Source organism: Oncorhynchus clarkii, chromosome 21 (genome assembly GCF_045791955.1).
Source record: "Oncorhynchus clarkii lewisi isolate Uvic-CL-2024 chromosome 21, UVic_Ocla_1.0, whole genome shotgun sequence".
NCBI lineage: Eukaryota > Metazoa > Chordata > Actinopteri > Salmoniformes > Salmonidae > Oncorhynchus > Oncorhynchus clarkii.
The window spans coordinates 34,958,865-34,982,642 of record NC_092167.1 but is presented as its reverse complement, the minus strand read 5'-3'; the positions used below and the strand labels follow the sequence as shown (position 1 = coordinate 34,982,642).

Here is a 23,778-nt window from a genome sequence, read left to right as displayed (position 1 = left end):
CCAAAGAAGAAGAAGGCAAGATAACAGAGATATTATGTATTATTAAACAAAAGGAAGGCAAGTTCTGCCACTGTGTACACATATGTACAGTGTACACAAAGACACACACACACTAAAGTAAACAAACAAGCACATACATTCCAAAACATTCACACACACTTACAACGCCCACATTATGAGATTCACACACTACCAGCGGCAACTGTTCCAAGCAGCTATATTGCTCTAATCCTGGACTTTAGAGTTACATGCGGTGGTTTTTGAGTTGGTAAGAATCTTACACACTTCCTCCACTTCCAAGCCACTAAAAGCTATTATTCACACTGAAGCATGAGAGACTATTTGAAATTGCACAAGGCCACGTGTTCCCGTAATCTACCATTCATTCTGAAAAACGAGAACCTCTGGCATAAGAATTTGCAGGGACAACTGTGCCTGTCCTTCATATTTTATAACTATTTTTCTGTCCCTGCATTAGAGACGCGCCCTGGTGCGTCAGAGAGAATTAAACTCACAAGGTTTAGAGAGGAGAGGGGGGGCGAGACCAACTACACGCTGACTGCATCCAAAATGGCATCCTATTCCCTATACAGTTGTACACTATGTACACCATATGGTACACTATGTAGGGACTAGGGTACCATTTCAGACACAGACATCTGTCTGAGTGCATCCGGACCAGAGAGACAAGTGGAGTGAAGGCGATAGAAGTGTCCCCAACTAGACACATTGGGTTTGTTGACATGGTGGGTCTCAGGACAATTCCGAAGGATTTTGACGGCTGTCACAAGACATAAAAGCTGCGAGAGTGTTGACTACGTCAGTCTCACGATGACGATAATGTACAAGTGGTAATGTGTTCATGTAGAAGCTTGCAGTAGAGTTTGTACAGTATCCACTGTCCACTTACAATCTTGTCCGGTGGAGGTGTGCTGGCGATGTAGCACTTGACCTCTCCTCTCTCCCCCCTCACTGCATACTGAACAGGCTCACTGGAGATGATGGGGGGACCTGGATAGAAAGAGAGAGAGAAAGAGAGAGAAAGTGTGAGGGAGTGGATATTCCATATTATAAACTGGGTGGTTCGAGCCCTGAATGCTGATTGGCTGTCGGCTGTGATATATCAGACCACGGGTATGACAAAACACTTATTTTTACTGGTCTAATTACATTGGTAACCAGTATATAATAGCAATAAGGCACCTCGGGGTTTGTGGTATATGGCCAAATATACCACAGCTAAGGGCTGTGTCCAGGTGCTCTGTGCATAAGAACAGCCCTTAGCCATAGTATATTGGCCGTATACCACACCCCTCTCTGGCCTTACTGCTTAATAGTACTTATGGAACCCTTTTTTCTGAAAGGGTACTGTTGTGTGTGACCTTTGGTGTTACGTACCGTTGACAGTGAGAGTGACCTCTGTCTCTCCCACTCCGATCCTGGGGACGATGGCCTTACACACATACTGCCCAGCGTCCGCCTGGCTCACTGACTTCAGGAACAGCTGGTTGTTATTACTAAGGACCTGTAAGGGATGGAGAGATAGAGGGAGTCAGGGACAAGCAGAGAGAGAGAGAGATGAACAAAAGAAAAGGGGAGTGAGATGATGTGGCCTGACATCATTCTACTTTCCTTCAGGGGCAAAATATGATAAAAGAGGAAGACTTGAGAAAGAAGAAATGAGAGATAAAAACGCAGGTTGGCATTTATTGGGATGACTCACGTACTGGAGGCAGCTCTGCAGAGTGGTTACTAGCTGGCACAGCCACAAAGTCAAACCTAACCCTAACCTTAACTACACTGCTAACCGTAATACCTAACCCTAGTCTTGTGTTGCCATACCTACAAAATCACATTGTTGTCACACCCCCCTTTGGAGGTCTGGAGAATTTTGTATTGCAAACACTTTTTGATTGGATGTTGCTTTTCAAGAATCTTCCCGCCCACAAGCCCGTAGAAGGGGTGCTGTGTGTTATGTGCGTCCCTGTGTTCCGTCCGGGTAGTGGTTGCCCATGCTAGCTTTAAGTGCTAGTTTTCAAGTTATCAAGTGCGGCTGACAGTGTGTGATTTGTAGGTATTGAAATTGGACTATGCTGGTAAAGTTACACGTCACTCACAGGACATTCTAAACCGCTCTGGTGACAGATTTTTTCCATTCATCCACATGGCTGCTGGCTGCACTTTGCTACCACTGAAACATCAACATGCAACATCATATTTAGTGCTGTCAAATTTGAGTATAATGAAGCCTGTTTCTTTGTGATGTTTTCTATCCACAGGAAGCTTTGAAAGCCTGTTTGTAGATGAAGAGAAAGATCCCAATGAAACTCCTACGAGACTTAAGGGTATATCCTATATGCCATGGATTATACAGTGCCTTCGGATAGTATTCAGACCCCTTGACTTGTTCAACATTTTGTTACAGCCTTATTCTAAAAAAAAATTACCTCATCAATCTACACACAATACCCTGTAATGACAAAGGAAAAACAGGTTGGGATTTTTGCTAATCATTTTTTTTTAACAAAATGAAATATCACATTAACATAAGTAGTCCTTGCTGCTGAAAAACATCCCCACAGCATGATGCTGCCACCACCATGCTTCACCGTAGGGATGGTGCCAGGTTTCCTCCAGACGTGACGCTTGGCATTCAGGCCAAAGAGTTCAATCTAGGTTTCATCAGACCAGAGAATCTTGTTTCTCATGGTCTGGTGTCCTTCAGGTGCCTTTTGGCAAACTCCAAGCAGGTTGTCATGTGCATTTTACTAATGAGTGGCTTCTGTCTGGCCACTCTACCATAAAGTGCTGCAGAGATGGTTGTCCTTCTGGAAGGTACACCCATCTCCACAGAGGAACTCTAGAGCTGTGTCAGAGTGACCATCGGGTTCATGTTTGGCTCTGCGGCCAGCTCTAGGAAGAGTCTTTGTGGTTTCAAACTTCTTCCATTTAAGAATGATGGAGGCCACTGTATTCTTGGGGACCTTCAATGTGTAGACATTTTTTGGTACCCTTTCTCAGATCTGTGACTCAACACAATCCTTTCTACGGACAATTCCTTCGACCTCATTGCTTGGTCTTTGCTCTGACGTGCACTGTCAACTGTGGGACATTATATAGATGGGTGTGTGCTTTTCCAAATCATGTCCAATCAATTGAATTTACCACAGGTGGACTAAAGTCAAGTTGTAGAAACATCTCAAGGATGATCAATGGAAACAGGATGTACCCGAGTTAAATGTCAATCTCACAGCAAAGGGTCTGAATAATTATGTAAATAAGGTATTTCTGTTTATGAATTTTTGCAAAAATGTCTAAAAACCTGTTTTTGCTTTGTCATGGGGTATTGTATGTAGATTGCTGAGTTATTTTTTATTTTTTTTACAATAAGGCTGTAATGTAACAACATGTGGAAAAAGTCAAGGGGTCTGAATACTTTCCAAAGGCACTGTATGCGTAGGCCTACCTATGTTGGAAAATGTTGTATCCAAAAATACAGTTAAACATCACACACAATGTATAAACCTATTACAATTGGAGCAGGACAACCCTGCTGGAGGTCTGCTGGGTGAGCAGGGTTCTGTTACAGCCCAGCAATAACCCACCTGATTCTGGGCTGGAATAGAAGTCCGCTCACCCAGTAGATCAAGGAACAGTGGAGCAAGGTATCCATAGCTGGTATGGTGTTTTTTGTGTTCACCTGAAATGATGCTTTAGTAATTATAAAATACTTGTTACAACTCAATTATCTATTGTTGTTTAGACTAAGGTGCCTAATCTTTACATACAAGTTATCTTATTTGTACTTGTTGAAGTGTTGATTCTTTGAAGTGAAGTGTTTAAACTTGTTTAACAATTTAAACAACATTTTCTAAATGAACTAGTGTCAATGTTAAGTTGCCCTTTCCTGCAGTCAATTACCAAAAGTGTCCTCTTTGACCTCATGAGTGGAATGATATTAATATTTTCAATAATTTCACAATTATTGTCAAACAGTTTTGTTACATTTCAGTCTTCTGTGATGTATAGTATCTCAAGTGGAATATTGGTATGCAAACTCAAAATTGAATACACTTCAACTCTATATCTGACATGATACAGGTGTCTCCTTTTTTAAAAGCCCATAACCATCTGTGTGAGGTGTATACTTTTGTTTCAACGTAGATTTGTTTAAGACTACCAAGAATCATCCCTCTGTGTGACCCTGATTTAGACCACTGCAATAAAAGGTTCCTCATATTATCAAAATCCTGCTATAAAGAGGGGTTCTTTCTCTAATGTGTCTCTGTTTCTGTGTTGTATACTCAAATGAACATTTCCTTTTTGTCTAGTCGAAAGCTCTCCAATCTGTTTTATTTGATTGTCACTCTCTCAGTATATCAGCTATGTGAATCCACTTGGCAGCTTATCACATGGCAGGCATCACCAACATAGACCTACAGTAGGATGTTCTTTTATTTCTTTCATTTTAGCAATGTTGCTTGCAAATTGATTGCAGTGTTCCCCCATGGATAGACAGTACATGGTGGCTCTATGTATCACTGACCCTGCATAAGCTAGCGACTGGGCTAACCTTTTAGGTCAACAGTATGCTGTTTTTATGAACATTTTGCTGGCTTTATAATCGCCAGAGAAGTTAGTTATATCTAGGTAGCTTACAAGGTTAGCTGACTTTTAGAAAAAATGAACCTCATTGTGGCTAGCTACATCTTGTCCCTTATGCTAGCCTTTACAGACACATATCACTTCAGAAACTTCAAAATTAAAAACATGGATATGGTCAGTGTTGTAGACAATTTCTCCCCTTTTGCTGCAGCTTTAGCTCATCTCAAAATAACATTGAAATGCTGTGAAATCCAGAGTGCTGCAAACATTCTAAAATGTTTTGTTAGTTTAAATGTTTTGTCCTCACGCAGTGTTGCCCCGTAGGCACTAATCTGGGGGGCACCTTTGGAGCTCCGCCCAAACAAGGCATTTGATTGGTATGGCGTGTTGCGCGGCGTCACTGATTTACACCGGGTTCCGACACCGCGTTAGCTGATTTCCTCCATGGAACTTCCCCAGGCTTCCCGCCCAGGCTCCCTATTTAAGGGAAGCCTGTTTCGGGACGAGGCTAGCCTAACCTTAACTTTAAAGCAAAACCAAAAAGCGCATTTCCCCCCCATGAATTTTACGATATAGAATTTTTTTACTTTGCAGCTGGCCCATCTTGCGGAAATTGCTCAGTTCTGCCTCCAAGGCAAGATTCATGACAATAAACGTCAACCTGCGCGAAAAGCAGGCAGAGGTGAAGAAGGACGGGATAAAATAGAGAGGGGGACTATAAAAAGATAGAAAGAGATTAGGATGGGAGAGAGAAATGGACACTGAAGGAATGAAAAATAGAATAAAATAGAGACAGAAAAGTGAAGAAGTGAGAGAGAGAGAGAGACAGATGGAGGAGAGAAGCGGGGGAATCAGGAAAAAGCCATGAGAAAGAGAGAGATGAACAGAGCAGAACAGAACATAAATAATATAGAGACAAAGGATAGAAGAGAGGGAGACAATAAAGATACAGACAGCAAAAGAAAGGTGGAAAGTGGGGCCTCCTGGGTGGCGCAGCGGCCCAAGGCACTGCAAGACCGCGAGTCCCATAGTGTGGCAGGGGGGGGGCTTTATTTTGGCTCATCGTGCTCTAGCGACTCCTTGTGGGGGGCCGGGCACCTGCAGGCTGACCTCAATCAGCAGTTGAACAGTGTTTTCTCCAACACATTGTTACGGCTGGCTTCTGTGTAAAGCGGGCAGGTGTTAGGAGCACGGTTTGGAGGGTCATGTTTCGGAGGACGCGTGACTCGACCTTTGCCTCTCCCAAGCCCGTTGGAGAGTTGCAGCGATGAGACAAAATCGCAATTTAATATCACAAAATTGGGGAGAAAAAGGAGGAGAGCGGAGGAGTTAGAGAGCGAGCTGGTTCTCACCATGTTGGAGCCCTTCTTCGTCCAGGTGAGGGTGAGAGGAGGGTTGCCAGCCCATTTGCAGTTCAGAGTGACATCAGAGTCTATGTCCACGGTCACTGGCCTAGGCTCCACTACCAGGATAGGACCAACTGGAAAGAGAGAGAGAGAGAGAGAACATTCGCCTTTACTTAACCAAGTCGGCTAAGATAACAAATTCAAATAAAATACAAAACCGACTTGCTACAGGGAGAAAGCGAGATATCAAGAGAGAGAGGGTATAGATGATTAGGTTTAGGAGATAGGGGTACAGTATGAGGGGAGATTGAGATCGAGTCAGGGGTGAAAGTAGATGTAATTTCTTAACGGTAAGGACATCCTGTGTGTGCACGCGCTTAATCATGGAATTACATATAGAATCCCTATTAATTCAACAGGATCTCTGTGGGCCGAGTCGTAAAGGTTTGTCATGTAACTTTCAAAATGTATTACCTTTTGTTGTGGCATAAACACAACCAGTCATTATGTTTTCATCTGATTGTCAAACGATCACTTCAAAGGGCTCCTTTAGTGGGCTCCTTTAGTAGGCTCCTTTAGTGGGCTCCTTTAGTGGGCTCCTTTAGTGGGCTCCTTTAGTGGGCTCCTTTAGTAGGCTCCTTTAGTGGGCTCCTTTAGTAGGGTCCTTTAGTGGGCTCCTTTACTAGTCTACCTGCGCAAGTTCACACACTCGCAACATACAGTGCCTTGCGAAAGTATTCGGCCCCCTTGAACTTTGCGACCTTTTGCCACATTTCAGGCTTCAAACATAAAGATATAAAACTGTATTTTGTGAAGAATCAACAACAAGTGGGACACAATAATGAAGTGGAACGACATTTATTGGATATTTCAAACTTTTTTAACAAATCAAAAACTGAAAAATTGGGCGTGCAAAATTATTCAGCCCCCTTAAGTTAATACTTTGTAGCGCCACCTTTTGCTGCGATTACAGCTGTAAGTCGCTTGGGGTATGTCTCTACCAGTTTTGCACATCGAGAGACTGACATTTTTTCCCATTCCTCCTTGCAAAACAGCTCGAGCTCCGTGAGGTTGGATGGAGAGCATTTGTGAACAGCAGTTTTCAGTTCTTTCCACAGATTCTCGATTGGATTCAGGTCTGGACTTTGACTTGGCCATTCTAACACCTGGATATGTTTATTTTTTAACCATTCCATTGTAGATTTTGCTTTATGTTTTGGATCATTGTCTTGTTGGAAGACAAATCTCCGTCCCAGTCTCAGGTCTTTTGCAGACTCCATCAGGTTTTCTTCCGGAATGGTCCTGTATTTGGCTCCATCCATCTTCCCATCAATTTTAACCATCTTCCCTGTCCCTGCTGAAGAAAAACAGGCCCAAACCATGATGCTGCCACCACCATGTTTGACAGTGGGGATGGTGTGTTCAGGGTGATGAGCTGTGTTGCTTTTACGCCAAACATAATGTTTTGCATTGTTGGCAAACAGTTCAATTTTGGTTTCATCTGACCAGAGCACCTTCTTCCACATGTTTGGTGTGTCTCCCAGGTGGCTTGTGGCAAACTTTAAACAACACTTTTTATGGATATCTTTAAGAAATGGCTTTCTTCTTGCCACTCTTCCATAAAGGCCAGATTTGTGCAATATACGACTGATTGTTGTCCTATGGACAGAGTCTCCCACCTCAGCTGTAGATCTCTGCAGTTCATCCAGAGTGATCATGGGCCTCTTGGCTGCATCTCTGATCAGTCTTCTCCTTGTATGAGCTGAAAGTTTAGAAGGACGGCCAGGTCTTGGTAGATTTGCAGTGGTCTGATACTCCTTCCATTTCAATATTATCGCTTGCACAGTGCTCCTTGGGATGTTTAAAGCTTGGGAAATCTTTTTGTATCCAAATCCGGCTTTAAACTTCTTCACAACAGTATCTCGGACCTGCCTGGTGTGTTCCTTGTTCTTCATGACGCTCTCTGCGCTTTTAACGGACCTCTGAGACTATCACAGTGCAGGTGCATTTATACGGAGACTTGATTACACACAGGTGGATTGTATTTATCCTCATTAGTCATTTAGGTCAACATTGGATCATTCAGAGATCCTCACTGAACTTCTGGAGAGAGTTTGCTGCACTGAAAGTAAAGGGGCTGAATAATTTTGCACGCCCAATTTTTCAGTTCTTGATTTGTTAAAAAAGTTTGAAATATCCAATAAATGTCGTTCCACTTCATGATTGTGTCCCACTTGTTGTTGATTCTTCACAAAAAAATACAGTTTTATATCTTTATGTTTGAAGCCTGAAATGTGGCAAAAGGTCGCAAAGTTCAAGGGGGCCGAATACTTTCGCAAGGCACTGTATTTCCAGTCTTCAAACAGTGGTGAATGGAAAGAGACATCTTTTTTTACGTAAAACACCACAAAGAGTAAAGACATTTTGGCAATTGTCATTAATCCAGAATTGATGCATCCACTGCTGTCCGCCCGCAAGCTCGGTGTCGGCCATTCATCTCTGCCTTGGCAAAACGTCAGTGTTCTCGTCCAACCACATCGCATTTAGGAGCGTAGGCTATACCACTCGTTTTCAAGTCCATTCGCTCATTTTTCATGCCTCTGACATGCGGTAGCCTAAAGATAAATAATGGTGTAATAGCCTACAGTTTCCTTGAAATGTTACCGATACGGCGTACCCCCACTATTTATTTTACCGGGACGCCGTACCGGACCGCACCACATCACTTTCACCCCTGACAGAGTATTTGCCAGCCATGGCGGTTCAGAGACTCACAGTGTACATCGACCAGGATGCTGACGTTGGTTTTACCCACAGCATTGAACACTGAGCAGGACACAGGCTCCGTGAAGAAGGAGTGGTCCGCCTTGGTGGTGAACACACTCTCTCTGGCCCCCTGCAAGATCACTCCACCCTTAGCCCACCTGAGAAAGAACACACATGAATGTATGAATAAACATGCACTGCCAGAGCTGTGGGTTTGATTCCCGCATTGGCCAAACACTTGCTCACAAGGAAAAACACATGAAACCCAGATAAACACAACGATCCAGATAGATGCACGGCTAGAGAGACAGGTGGACATATAGATAGACAGAAAGATCAACAGATCTATAGAAGTCGACGGAGGTATACAGTACATACATGTATCCCATGATAGGAGGGTTGGCGGAGGCGGCGCAGGTGAAGGTGACTCTGTCCCCCTCTAAGACGGAGCGGGGCTCGATGGACAGGGTCACCATGGGGGGGTCTGGGGGAGAGGGCAGGGAATCTCTAAGTCACTCCGATACATCAGCGAATAAGCAAATTATAAAGAGAAGGAGGGAGTGGTGGGAGAGCAGAGAGAGCCGACGGAAAAAGAGAGAACCCCCTCAAGGTTCCTGGACAGTGATCTAAGTGTACTTCCTGGTTGTCACTAGACACTGTTGTCCTTAAATAAGCTCAGATATTCAGTCGTACAGTAAATAGTGAATATGTGTCAAGCTAAAGGGATGGTTGTGAACAAGTCGCTGCGGTGTACGTTGAGGGTGACTTACGGTGTACGTTGAGGGTGACGGTGGTGTGTTTGCCAGTGGGGATAGCCAGGTTGCTGGCCACACAGCTGTAGTTCCTCCCTGTGTCTGTGTCCACTGGGTGGATGGGCAGGAAGCTGTGGGTCGTCACCCTCTTCCTGTCTGGGAGCACCTCCTGATGGAGAGAGAAGAGAGAAGAAAGAAGAAGAAGGAAGACAAGACAGCCAATAGAAGGATGAGAAAGAGTATAGGTGAAACATGATTGAGTGTGTGTCTGTGTTTGTGTTGTAATACAAGGTGCATGTATGTGTAGATGCATTTTTAATTGACTCACGGTGGTGCTGACTGCTCCGTCTACGGGGAGCCCGTCTTTTTGCCACTCTATCATGGCAGGGGGCTTGGCCCCACGGGACACACAACTCAGGTTATAGTGGTCGCCTGCATTCAACAGCACCTCAGGGGCCCCGTCGATCACTGGGTCATCTGGAGGGACTGGACACCGGGCAGGGGGGTTACGCACGCACACACGCACACACACACACACACACACACACACACACACACACACACACACACACACACACACACACGCACACACACACACACATACGCATACGGGAGGTACATACACACACACACATTTGCTGTATCTTACTGAGGACAGTGAGTTTGGCTCTTCTAGAACGTAGCGCAGCGTCTGGGGCCTGACACTCGTACAGGGAGTCATCAGACAGCTCAGCTGAGATGATCTCCAGGTTATACTGGCCCAGCTCCTGCACCCGCATCACACGGTACCTCGGCCAGGCTGGGGGGGGGGGAGGGAGAGAGAGTCAGACATGTAGGGACAACCAGTGGAGGCTGGTTGAATGATAAATGGGAGGGAAAGGCTCGTTTGGAATGTATTGGATGTAATAATAGCTAACCAAAAACACCTGTGCATAATCCCTAATGCAAATGCACACAACCATGCACATATTTACATCTCTCCCTGTCTGTCGCTCTCTCTTTCTCACTCGCTCTCTCTCGCTGTCTTTCACAGTTCCAGTGGTGCCATACATTCTCCCCAGTAGATGGCAGCCATGCTCTCTTTCTCCAGACAGGGAAGAAATGCATGCCTTTATGACAATGACATTTTAGAGGACTCCAAACGGACAGAAATGCTGGTGCAGATTTCATGTCCTCTCTCCTATACATAAATTCCATCTGAATCTCTCTGTCACTGTAGCATGTACTGTAGGCCTCAAATTAGCTTGCCCTCCCTAATCTTGTGTGTCCTTGTACGTGGCATTGCATGTGTGTCTGTGCGTTGTCTATGGGTGTATTAGCATGTGAAATGTCAAACGAGCGAAAGCTTATGAAAGGGAGAAATAAAGGGAGAGGGAGAGAGAGCGAGGGTAAGAGGGTCTGCTAAATGACTAAAATGGAGAAGGAGCGAGGGAGCGAAGCAGGGAGAGAGCGAGAGAGGGAGCGAGGGAGAGAGGCAGGGTGAGGGCAAGAGAGCGAGGGAGAGAGGCAGGGAGAGGGCGAGAGAGCGAGGGAGAGAGGCAGGGAGAGGGAGCGTGTGTATAAGGGAACCAGTGTTCATTCACATGTTTCTATTTAAAAGCTTTGGCTTGAAGCACTGAACCATTACAGTAACAATGTGATTAAAAGAGACGGAGAGAGGGAGAGAGAGAGAGAGAGAGAGAGGGGAAGGGTGAGGGGACAGACGAAAAGGACAAGGGGAGAAAGCAGCAGAGGAAAGGAGGGAGGGAGAGAAAGAATGAGAGAGGGTTTGAGAGAGAGCAGAGGCAAAGAGAGAGGAGAGTGTGAAGGAGAGGAAGAGAGCGGCAGAGGGGGGAGAGAGGGAGGGAGAATGATAGAGGGGTTGAGCATGAACAGAGGAGAGAGGGAGAGAGAGGGAGGAACAGGCAATCAAGCAGGGAGAGAAGGCTGCAAAGAAAGAGAGAGGAAAGAGGGCAGAAGTGTGGCATGAAAGACAGAATAACAAGCCTTTATTGTACAAGTAGGAGAGAGAGAATATGAAATAAAATAAAATGTTATTGGTCGCATACACATATTTAGCAGATGTGCTTGTGAAATACTCGTGTTCCTAGCTCCAACAGTGCAGTAGTATCACATTCACAACAATGCACACAAATCTAAAAGTAAAATCTAAATGGAATTACGAAATATAGAAATATTAAGACAAGCAATGTCGGGGTCCATATTATAAATATACAGTATATATATACTGAACAAAGTATAAATGCAACATGCAACAATTTCAACAATTTTACTGAGTTACAGTTCATTTAAGAAAATCAGTCAATTAAAATAAATTCATTAGATTTCACATGACTGGGCAGGGGTGCAGCCATGGGTGGGCCTGGGAGGGCATAGGCCCACCCACTTGGGAGCCGGGCCCACCCACTGGGGAGCCAGGAGGGTATTATGGTGTTGAAGGCTGAGCTGTAGTCAATGAACAGGGTTGTTACATAGGTATTCATCTTGTCCAGATGGGATAGGGCAGTGTGCAGTGTGATGCCGATTGCATCATCCGTGGATCTATTGGGGAGGTATGCATATCGAAGTGGGTCTAGGATGTCGAGTAAGGTGGAGGTGATATGATCCTTAACTAGTCTCTCAAAGTTCTTCATGACAGAAGTGTCATTTATAGTCATTTATAGTCATTTAATTCAGTTACCTTTGCTTTCTTGGGTACAGGGACAGGTGGACATCTTGAAGCAAGATAGGGACAGAGGACTGGGATAGGGAGAGATTGAATACGTCCGTAAGCCAGCTGGTCTGCGCATGCTCTGAGTACGCGGCTAGAGATGCAGTCCTGGCCGGCAGCATTGCGAGGGTTAACACGCTTAAATGTCTGACTCACGTCGGAGAATGAGAGCTCACAGTCCTTGGGAGAGGCCCTTGTTGGCGGCACTGTAATATCCTCAAAGCGGGTGAAGAAGATGTTAAGCTTGTCCGGAAGCCAGACTTCTGTGTCCGGGACGTGGCTGGTTTTCCCTTTATAATCCGTGATTGTCTGGAGTCCCTGCCACATACTGTACGTCTCATGACTGAGCCTTTGAATGACTTTGTCTCTGTACTGATGTTTTGCCTGTTTGATTGCCTTTCAGAGGGCATAACTAGACTGTTTGTATTCGATCACATTCCCAGTCACCTTGCCGTGGTTAAATGTGGTGGTTTGCGCTTTCAGTTTGGAACGAATGCTGCCATCTATCCACATTTTGGGGTTTGGATAGGTTTAAACCGTCACAGTGGGAACAAAATCCCCTATACACTTCCTGATGAACTCAGTCACTGTGTCAGCGCATACGTCAATGTTATTCTCAGAGGCAACCCGAAACATATCCTAGTCCGCGTGATCAAAACAGTCTTGAAGCATGGATTCCGATTGGTCAGACCAGCACTGAATAGACCTTAGCATGGATACTTCCTGTTTGAGTTTCTGCTTATAGGAAGGGAGAAGCAAAAATGGAGTCGTGCTCTGATTTACAGAAGGAAGGGTGGGGGAGGGCCTTGTAGCTATCTCGGAAGGGAGAGTAACAATGGTTGAGAGTTTTTGAAGTGTGAGTACTGCAGGCGATGTGTTGATAGAACTTCGGTAGTGTTTTCCTTAGATTTGCTTTAGTCCCAAGCTATAATAAATACAGCCTCATATTGGCCATTTCCAATTTGCACAAGGTCCAGTGTAGTTCCCTGAGAGCCATCGGGGTATCGTCTTGAGGTGGAATATACACGGCTGTGACGCTAACCAAAGAAAATTCTCTAGGGAGGTAATGGGGTCGACATTTGATTGTGAGGTAGTTCTAGGTTATGTGAACAAAAGGACTTGAGTTCCTGTACGTTACCAAAATCCCACCATGAGTAGTTAATGTGTATAACACAGAGATATAGGTATAGAGAGATGGATAGATAGAGAGAGCGCCAGGACCACAAATACAAATTCCATCTAGACACTGTTGCCCGAGAGCACACAAAAAACGATACATAACTCGGCCTAAACGTCAGCACCACAGGTAACTTCCACAAAGCTGTGAACGACCTCAGAGACAAGGCAAGAAGGGCCTTCTTTGCCATCAAAAGGAACATAAAATTCGACATCCCAATTAGGATCTGGCAAGAAATACTTGAATCAGTTATAGAACCCATTGCCCTTTATGGTTGTGAGGTCTGGGGTCCGCTCACCAGCCAAGAATCCACAAAATGGGACAAACACAACATTTTAAATCAGCATGCAGAATTCTGCAAAAACATCCACTGTGCACATCAAAGAATGCATGCAGAGCAGAATTAGGTCGACACCCGCTAATTATCAAAATCCAGAAAAGAGCCATTGACTTCTACAACCACCAAAAAGGAAGAGATTCCAAAACCTTCCATAACAAAGTCATCATAGAGATAAACCTAAGAGATGAACCCTAAGCAAGCTGGTCCTGTGGCTCTGTTCACAAACACAAACAGACCCCACAGAGCCCCAGGACAGCAACACGATTAGACCCAACCAAATCACCAGAAAACAAAAAGATGATTACATGACACATTGGAAAGAATTAACCAAAAAACTGAGCAAACTGGAATGCTATTTGGCCCTAAACAGAGAGTACACAGTGTCAGAATACCTGACCACCGTGACTGTCCCAAAATTAAGGAAAGCTTAGACAATGTACAGACTCAGTGAGCATAGCCTTGCTATTGAGAAAGGCCACCATAGGCAGACCTGGCTCTCAAGAGAAGACAGGCTATGTGCACACTGCCCACAAAATGAGGTGGAAACTGAGCTGCACTTCCTAACCTCCTGCCAAATGTATGACCATATTAGAGACACATATTTCCCTCAGATTACACAGACCCACAAAGAATTCAAAAACAAATCCACTTTTGATAAACTCCCATATATATTGGGTGAAATACCACAGTGTGCCATCACAGCAGCAATATGTGTGACCTGTTGCCACAAGAAAAGGGCAACCAGTGAAGAACAAACACCATTGTAAATACAACCCATATTTATATTTATTTATTTTCCCTTTTGTACTTGAACTATTTGCACATCGTTACAACACTGTACATATGTTTCTGATGCCAATAAAGCCCTTGGAATTGAATTGAGAGCCTGAGATTGAAAGACATAGAGAGACCGAAAGACACAGACACAGAGAGACAGACACAGAGAGAAAAACACAGAGAGACAGACACAAAGAGACAGACAGAGAAACAGACACAGAGAGACAGACACAGTGAAACAGACACAAAGAGACAGACACAGGGAAACAGACACAGAGAGACAGACACAGAGAGACAAAAATAGAGGCTTTTTCAGGAAGGCAACTAGACTGGGTTTTGGGTGTTGGGTTTCGGGTGTTGTTTTGACTTGGGAGGTGTTAGAGTTGTACTAGTCTCACCCCTGAGGTCCTCTCCGATGCCCAGGGCCAGTCCATCCTTGGTCCACTGCACAATGCCTGAGTAGTTAAACACAACACAGGACAGAATCACCCTCTGGCCCCGCACAACCGACTGGTCCGCTGGCTCCTGGGAGAAACGCGCTGTCCACACTGGGGTAGGAGAAGGAGGGAGGGGGAGAGAGAGGGAGAGAGAGGGAGAGAGATGGGGAGAGAGAGAGAGAGATAGAGAGAGAGAGAGAGAGAGAGAGAGAGAGAGAGGAAGAGAGAGAAAAAAGAGAAGAGTGCATAAACATGGTTACAAACATCATGTGTTAATGTTACATACACAGCTGTGTTGTTGTTACAGTATATACATACAGCGTCATTATACACAAACTGAGAATTAATAAATAAACTGTAGAAGCCAAAGAGGAGCATTTCACTCATTGGAGTTTTTGTGGTAATATGAGACAGCCTACAAGCTAAATTCTTCTTAATCTACAATGATCTACAATTTCAGATGGTGTGTTTGATATCGTCTCTCTTTCTCCTTCAACAGAAGACAGAGATAACAAGTTGGAGATGTAGAGGGAGTGCATTAAGATAAAGAAAGATGGAAAGGGATTGAGGGAAAGTGAAAAAATAATTGAACAATGGAGGGAGAGAGAGAGGTTGTGAGACTTGAACTTAGTCAGGAGGAAAAGACAGGGGAAAGAGAGGGGAAAGAGAGAAGAGAGGCGAAGGGAGGAGAAGAGAGGGGAAAGAGAGGAGAAGAGAGGAGAGGGGAAAGAGAGGAGAAGAGAGGAGAGGGGAAAGAGAGGAGAAGAGAGGGGAAGGGAGGAGAGGGGAAAGAGAGGAGAAGAGTGGGGAAAGAGAGGAGAAAAGAGAGGAGAGGGGAAAGAGAGGAGAAGAGAGGGGAAAGAGAGGAGAGGGGAAAGAGAGGGGAAAGAGAGGGGAAGAGAGGGGAGGGGAAAGAGAGGAGAAGGGAGGAGAGGGGGAAGAGAGGAGAAGGGAGGAGAGGGGAAAGAGAGGAGAGGGGAAAGAGAGGGGAAGAGAGGAGAGGGGAAAGAGAGGAGAAGAGAGGGGAAAGAGAGGAGAGGGGAAAGAGAGGGGAAGGGAGGAGAGGGGAAAGAGAGGGGAAGAGAGGAGAGGGGAAAGAGAGGAGAAGAGAGGGGAAAGAGAGGAGAGGGGAAAGAGAGGGGAAGGGAGGAGAGGGGAAAGAGAGGAGAAGAGAGGGGAAAGAGAGGAGAAGAGAGGAGAGGGGAAAGAGAGGAGAAGAGAGGGGAAAGAGAGGAGAGGGGAAAGAGAGGGGAAGGGAGGAGAGGGGAAAGAGAGGAGAAGGGAGGAGAGGGGGAAGAGAGGAGAAGGGAGGAGAGGGGAAAGAGAGGAGAGGGGAAAGAGAGGGGAAGAGAGGAGAGGGGAAAGAGAGGAGAAGAGAGGGGAAAGAGAGGAGAGGGGAAAGAGAGGGGAAGGAAGGAGAGGGGAAAGAGAGGGGAAGAGAGGAGATAGGAAAGAGAGGAGAAGAGAGGGGAAAGAGAGGAGAGGGGAAAGAGAGGGGAAGGGAGGAGAGGGGAAAGAGAGGGGAAGGGAGGAGAGGGGAAAGAGAGGAGAAGAGAGGGGAAAGAGAGGAGAAGAGAGGAGAGGGGAAAGAGAGGAGAAGAGAGGGGAAAGAGAGGAGAGGGGAAAGAGAGGAGAAGGGAGGAGAGGGGAAAGAGAGGAGAAGAGAGGGGAAAGAGAGGGGAAAGAGATGAGAAGAGAGGGGAAAGAGAAGAGAAGAGAGGGGAAAGAGAGGGGAAAGAGAAGAGAAGAGAGGGGAAAGAGAGGGGAAAGAGAGGAGAAGAGAGGCGAAAAAGAGGGGAAAGAGAGGAGAAGGGAGGAGAAGAGAGGGGAAAGAGAGGGGAAAGAGAGGAGAAGGGAGGAGAAGAGAGGGGAAAGAGAGGGGAAAGAGAGGAGAAGGGAGGAGAAGAGAGGGGAAAGAGAGGGGGAAAGAGAGGAGAAAGAGAGGAGAAGAGAGGAGAGGGGAAAGAGAGGAGAAGAGATGGGGAAAGAGAGGGGAAAGAGAGGAGAAAGAGAGGAGAAGAGAGGGGAAGAAAGGGGAAAGAGAGGGGAAAGAGCGAAGGGAGGAGAAGAGAGGAGAAGAGAGGGGAAAGAGAGAAGGGAGGAGAAGAGAGGACAAGAGAGGGGAAAGAGAGGGGGAAAGAGAGGAGAAAGAGAGGAGAAAGAGAGGAGAGGGGAAAGAGAGGGGAAAGAGAGGAGAAGAGAGGGGAAAGAGAGGGGAAAGAGAAGAGAAGAGAGGGGAAAGAGAGGGGAAAGAGAGGAGAAGAGATGGGGAAAGAGAGGGGAAAGAGAGGAGAAAGAGAGGAGAAGAGAGGGGAAGAAAGGGGAAAGAGAGGGGAAAGAGCGAAGGGAGGAGAAGAGAGGAGAAGAGAGGGGAAAGAGAGAAGGGAGGAGAAGAGAGGAGAAGAGAGGGGAAAGAGAGGGGGAAAGAGAGGAGAAAGAGAGGAGAAAGAGAGGAGAGGGGAAAGAGAGGGGAAAGAGAGGAGAAGAGAGGGGAAAGAGAGGGGAAAGAGAGAAGGGAGGAGAAGAGAGCTTCCCTTTTCTTAAACCTCTCTTTCTATCTTTGTCTCTCTCTCTCTCTCTTTCTCTTCTCTTCCATCTCTCTCTCTATCTCGCGTCTAACTACAGTACATGTCATTGTCTCTACTCTACAGGGCTGTTCCAGCTCTCGGTTGAGAGCCACCACAGTTCTTTCTGCAGTATAAAACCGTGCCGTAGTCATCTGAGGAAGTGTTGTGACTGCTTGTCCAATATGAAAAGGTTTTATTCCACAGTACACAACACACAGTAAATACGGCGCTCATCAAGACGAAGGCCGTTAAACGATGAGAGAATCCAAGTTGGATTGCGGTTGTGTTGTTTTCTTTCTCTTGTCTGCACTATAATGTTGTTGCTACATGTCCTCGTAAACAATGAAAGAATGGCAATCAAAGTCGCATTTCTCCCATTTATTTGTGGTGTTTCTCTCTCTCTCTCTCTGAATGTGGATAGCTGTTATAAATGTATACATATGTTGTACATGTCATTTCTTCATACCGCTTTCCTCATAAACAATGAAATAATGAAGGTCCCACTTCTGTCTCACTTTTTGGTGTTGTTTCTCTCCCCTTCTCACCCTCTCACTCTCTCTCTCTCTTTCTCTGAATATGTTCTTTTCCCATACTGCTTTCAATTTAATTACATTTTTTTGTATTTGACCACCTTTTTCTCCCCAATTTTGTGATATCCAAATGCAATCCAATTACGATCTTGTCTCATCACTGCAACTCCCCAACGGGCTCGGGAGAGGCGAAGGTCGAGTCATGCGTCACCCGAAACATGACCCGCTAAACCGCGCTCTTAAACACCTGCCCGCTTAACCCAATGTGTCGGAGGAAACTGTTCAACTGACAACCGAAGTCAGCCTGAAGGTGGCCGGCCCGCCACAAGGAGTCGCGATGAGCCAAGTAAAGCCCCTCCCGGCCAAACCCTCACCTAATGCTGGGCCAATTGTGCGCCGCCCTATGGGACTCGTGGTCATGGCCGGTTGTGACACAGCCTAGGATCGAACCTGGGTCTGTAGTGAACCTGGGTCTGCGATGCTGTGCTTATTAGGATGCTGCGCCACTCGGTAGGCCAGGCCATATTGTTTTCTATTTCCATGGTCGTCCTCCTTCTCTAGTGGTTGGAGGGGGTTTAGAGCCACGCTGTCACAACCCATTTATCATATTAAATATCAGCCCTCTAGCTTGGCTATTTCTCTCGCTCGCTCTCTCTCTCTCTCCCCCCGTTCCCTCTCTCTCTTACTTCTCCTCCCTCTCTCTCTCTCTCTGAACCCTCCAGCGTTCCTCTGTAGGTCCCCATCTCTCTCACTTTCTTAACAACTGGCATATGCCTGCTCACCCCCCCATGACCCAAAGTCTCTCTCTCTAACTCCCTCCATATCGCTCTTTTTTACTATAACCCCTCCAACCTGATTGAATTTGTGTGATTTAAGGAGGTAGCCTACAATATGCCTGATATCATGAAAAACACAGCCATGTATAAATAATGTCCGAATAAAAATAAAAAAAAGCCTTCAGACAGAAACAGAACGTACATTTTTCCAAAGAGAGAGTAAAACATCATGTAGATAGATATTATCTGCATTTGTAGATCTAACATAGGCCTACTACAAGTCAATCACAGAAAATAGAAAAGATCAGTGGTCCTAGAATTGAGCCTTGTGGCACACCACGTTAAAGAAAAGACCGCTCCCAAAGTGACAATATCAACGTGATCCACCATTAGTCCAAATATAAACTGTGCGATAACCACGAAAACTTCTAAATTAGGACTCCTACCCAGTCAGATTAAATCAACGTAGCTCGCTAGATACGCTATCTAATCTGTTAGCCTCCTCTGACCACTGAGATGAGGCCGTAATGCTATGCTCCAACAACAACTAAGGACTAAACAGCATCAGAGCAGGCAAGGCATCACTCCCGCTACCTAAAACACCACTGGACAAGGTATTCTCTTCACGGTCATTTAAAACCACAAACAAGATCCACAGTGGGAATGCAGACTACACACTGAGACAACGGGGATGTCAGGCTATTTCAATAGCTTGACAAGGAGAGCACTCAGCAGCTTCCCAGGTAATGCTTACATTAGGGGTACACAAAAAAAATACAGATCCTCGCCCAAATCTGTATGGTCTTTTTGTAGGCCTCTTCTCTGTGTATTTCCATACTACTTGCTCATATCATTCTTCAATATGTGAGTGTCTGAGCAGGAGAGAACACGTGAAAAAGCTATACAAAGAGAGTAGAGAGAGAGTCAGATGGGAAGAAAGAAAAGACAGAAGAGAGAGAGAGAGAGAGAGAGAGAGAGAGAGAGAGAGAGAGAGAGAGAGAGAGAGAGAGGAGATAGAGAGAGAGAGAGAGAGAGGGGGAGAGAGAGAGAGAGAGAGAGAGAGAGAGAGAGAGAGAGAGAGAGAGAGAGAGAGAGAGAGAGAGAGAGAGAGAGAGAGAGAGAGAGAGATAGAGAGAGAGAGAGGAAGCTCATGTATTCTTTTATTATGTGGGTTATGCTGCAGTGACAAATTTAGAGTGTCCTGATTTCCTTGAGTCAGTGATCCCCAGATGCCATCGAGAGACTCCGAGTACCCTGACCGCACAAAGACATGGTCACAAAGTACCCTGACCGTGTGCGCGCGCGAGCACACACACACACACACACACACAGAGCCCTAATGAAACACACACACAAAGACGAACGCATGAACACACACACGCACAAACGTACACACGCGCACATACATACATGACTAAACCTTTGCCACACAGACATATGACAACATCCTACACAGTCAAACCCTGACCGGTGACCACATAGAAATAGGACACACCCATCAACACACACACGGTCAAACCAAACATTGACCACATTGGCTGGTGACGATGTGGCCGGATAGAGACATCGCGGTCACCAAACTCTATCCACACAGACACTGAGGTAAAGCAAGCCCTGTTGTCAACATACCCACACTTGACACACCGAAGCCTGACCACACAGTCACAGAGACCTACAATCAACACCTTTTGTGTCTCACAATCCCATAATCTTAACAACAACATAACATGTTACAGATTTGCTTTCGCTCTGTGTGAAATGTGGTGCTTTGTCTTCTATCACAATAGGCCTAATCCCAGCCCCCGTGCTAATAAGAACGCCATCAAGACAGAATACATGCGCCTTTAATTCCTAGACAGGATGTTCTGCCCCTTACCTATCTCCCCACACGTACGCGATCAACCTAAAAATCAATTTTTGAATTCAACGTTTTCCTGTCTCCCAAGCAAACAAAAGGCTACAACATGATGCCATGACGTCAGGGCTTTGTCTGATGTGCCTGAATGAATTGAGTGCATGCTATTAATCCTGTTCAAGCAATAACGTTTGATAAAATCACATTTGTATGGATCTGTCAATCAATCTAATGATCTCTATCTGCCTATCTATCCCTGTATTCCTCCCTCTCTCCCTCTCAGTCCCGCTCTCCCTCTCAGTCCCTCTCTCCCTCTCAGTCCCTCTCTCCCTCTCAGTCCCTCTCTCCCTCCCAGTCCCTCTCTCCCTCTCAGTCCCGCTCTCCCTCTCAGTCCCTCTCAGTCCCGCTCTCCCTCTCAGTCCCGCTCTCTCTCTCAGTCCCTCTCTCCCTCTCAGTCCCGCTCTCCCTCTCAGTCCCGCTCTCCCTCTCAGTCCCTCTCTCCCTCTCAGTCCCGCTCTCCCTCCCAGTCCCTCTCTCCCTCTCAGTCCCTCTGCCCCTCTTCCTCTCTCCAGTTTAGCCAATCCTGCTCTGTCGTTGGATCACAGACTTGCGTCACCATGGCAACAGCTGACGTCTAAAGTAACTGCCCCCCAAAAAAGTGTTTTTGTGTATGTGTGTGTGCATGCATGAGGGTGTGTGTGTGTGTGTGTGTCTGACAAAACCCTCCCTTGTTTCTGATAAACCCATTTTCTGCAAAACGTTCATCATGACCTCATCCTCCTTCCACCTATCCAATGAATTGGGGTACATAACCTCATCATTTCCTTTCAGGCCATATTATCCATATTCACCTTTACTATCTTATCCATTCAATATGGTATATCGTCTCTGTTTCCTATGTGTGGATGGCGGTTGGTGATACCTAAATATCTGAAATACCGAAATGGCAAAACAATGAGATGGACGGATGACAAAACTGTGATGACGATGAGGGTGATGATGAGGATCGGTTTACGGGTAAGGGCACAATGACAAAGTCAGGAGTGCCACTGTTGCTGCCCGACACCACCTGAGTCTAACTGACAATAACCGCATGGCGGTATGGTAGACTAGACTGGGTATAACCTACCTCACCATGGCAATACTGTTACATGGCATAAAGGTAGAGGGAGAGAAAAAGGGACCATGTTGCCATCATGTCAGTCAACAAATGAAGGTGACTGGCTAGAGGTGGAGAAGGAACAGGGGGAAGAAAAGGAGAGAGAAAAAGAGGGGAGACTCCTTTCTTTGTCTGGTGCATTGTGCCCATTTTCCCCCTCCTCTGTCATCTTCCCTCTCTTCCCTCCCCTTGACAATACTCCTAGACCCCTCTCTTCCCCTGTCCCTTTGTCACCATGTACCCACGGTTCCTTCCCTCTCTTCCCCTGTCCCTTTGTCACCATGTACCCCCGGTTCCTTCCCTCTCTTTCTCTTTCTCTTTGTCACCATGTACCCCCTGTTCCTTCCCTCTCTTTCTCTTTGTCACCATGTACCCCCGGTTCCTTCCCTCTCTTTCTCTTTGTCACCATGTACCCCCGGTTCCTTCCCTCTCTTTCTCTTTGTCACCATGTACCCCCGGTTCCTTCCCTCTCTTTCTCTTTGTCACCATGTACCCCCGGTTCCTTCCTTCTTTCTCTTTGTCACCATGTACCCCCGGTTCCTTCCCTCTCTTTCTCTTTGTCACCATGTACCCCCGGTTCCTTCCCTCTCTTTCTCTTTCTCTTTCTCTTTCTCTTTGTCACCATGTACCCCCGGTTCCTTCCCTCTCTTTCTCTTTCTCTTTCTCTTTCTCTTTGTCACCATGTACCCCCGGTTCCTTCCTTCTTTCTCTTTGTCACCATGTACCCCCGGTTCCTTCCCTCTCTTTCTCTTTGTCCCCATGTACCCCCGGTTCCTTCCTTCTTTCTCTTTGTCACCATGTACCCCCGGTTCCTTCCCTCTCTTTCTCTTTGTCACCATGTACCCCCGGTTCCTTCCCTCTCTTTCTCTTTCTCTTTCTCTTTCTCTTTGTCACCATGTACCCCCGGTTCCTTCCCTCTCTTTCTCTTTCTCTTTCTCTTTCTCTTTGTCACCATGTACCCCCGGTTCCTTCCCTCTCTTTCTCTTTCTCTTTCTCTTTCTCTTTGTCACCATGTACCCCCGGTTCCTTCCCTCTCTTTCTCTTTCTCTTTCTCTTTGTCACCATGTACCCCCGGTTCCTTCCTTCTTTCTCTTTGTCACCATGTACCCCCGGTTCCTTCCCTCTCTTTCTCTTTGTCCCCATGTACCCCGGTTCCTTCCCTCTCTTTCTCTTTCTCTTTGTCACCATGCACCCCTGGTTCCTTCCCTCTCTCTTTCTCTTTGTCACCATGTACCCCGGTTCCTTCCCTCTCTTTCTCTTTGTCACCATGTACCCCCGGTTCCTTCCCTCTCTTTCTCTTTGTCACCATGTACCCCTGGTTCCTTCCCTCCCTTTCTCTTTGTCACCATGTACCCCCGGTTCCTTCCCTCTCTTTCCCTGTCCCTTTGTCACCATGTACCCCCGGTTCCTTCCCTCTCTTTCCCTGTCCCTTTGTCACCATGTACCCCCGGTTCCTTCCCTCTCTTTCCCTGTCCCGTTGTCACCATGTACCCCCGGTTCCTTCCCTCTCTTTATCTTTGTCACCATGTACCCCCGGTTCCTTCCCTCTCTTTCTCTTTGTCACCATGTACCCCCGGTTCCTTCCCTCTCTTTCCCTGTCCCTTTGTCACCATGTACCCCCGGTTCCTTCCCTCTCTTTCCCTGTCCCTTTGTCACCATGTACCCCCGGTTCCTTCCCTCTCTTTCTCTTTGTCACCATGTACCCCCGGTTCCTTCCCTCTCTTTCTCTTTGTCACCATGTACCCCTGGTTCCTTCCCTCTCTTTCTCTTTGTCACCATGTACCCCCGGTTCCTTCCTTCTTTCTCTTTGTCCCCATGTACCCCGGTTCCTTCCCTCTCTTTCTCTTTCTCTTTGTCACCATGCACCCCTGGTTCCTTCCCTCTCTCTTTCTCTTTGTCACCATGTACCCCGGTTCCTTCCCTCTCTTTCTCTTTGTCACCATGTACCCCCGGTTCCTTCCCTCTCTTTCTCTTTGTCACC

At 46.2% G+C, this 23,778-nt stretch overlaps 1 protein-coding gene across 2 annotated transcripts in view; it reads right to left on the bottom strand.

Moving 5' to 3' along the window:
• Window positions 1–23,778, bottom strand: part of LOC139378952 (kin of IRRE-like protein 1) — a 39,760-nt gene that overhangs the window by 7,613 nt on the left and 8,369 nt on the right. For both annotated transcript variants that reach the window (XM_071121590.1, XM_071121589.1), the window contains exons 2-10: window positions 14,872–15,021; window positions 10,119–10,268; window positions 9,798–9,955; window positions 9,488–9,638; window positions 9,096–9,201; window positions 8,727–8,875; window positions 5,958–6,085; window positions 1,399–1,525; window positions 911–1,011 (exon numbers count right to left, since the gene is read on the bottom strand). In XM_071121590.1, the coding sequence (XP_070977691.1) occupies window positions 911–1,011; window positions 1,399–1,525; window positions 5,958–6,085; window positions 8,727–8,875; window positions 9,096–9,201; window positions 9,488–9,638; window positions 9,798–9,955; window positions 10,119–10,268; window positions 14,872–15,021 (1,220 nt within the window). The remainder of the gene's footprint in view (window positions 1–910; window positions 1,012–1,398; window positions 1,526–5,957; window positions 6,086–8,726; window positions 8,876–9,095; window positions 9,202–9,487; window positions 9,639–9,797; window positions 9,956–10,118; window positions 10,269–14,871; window positions 15,022–23,778) is intronic.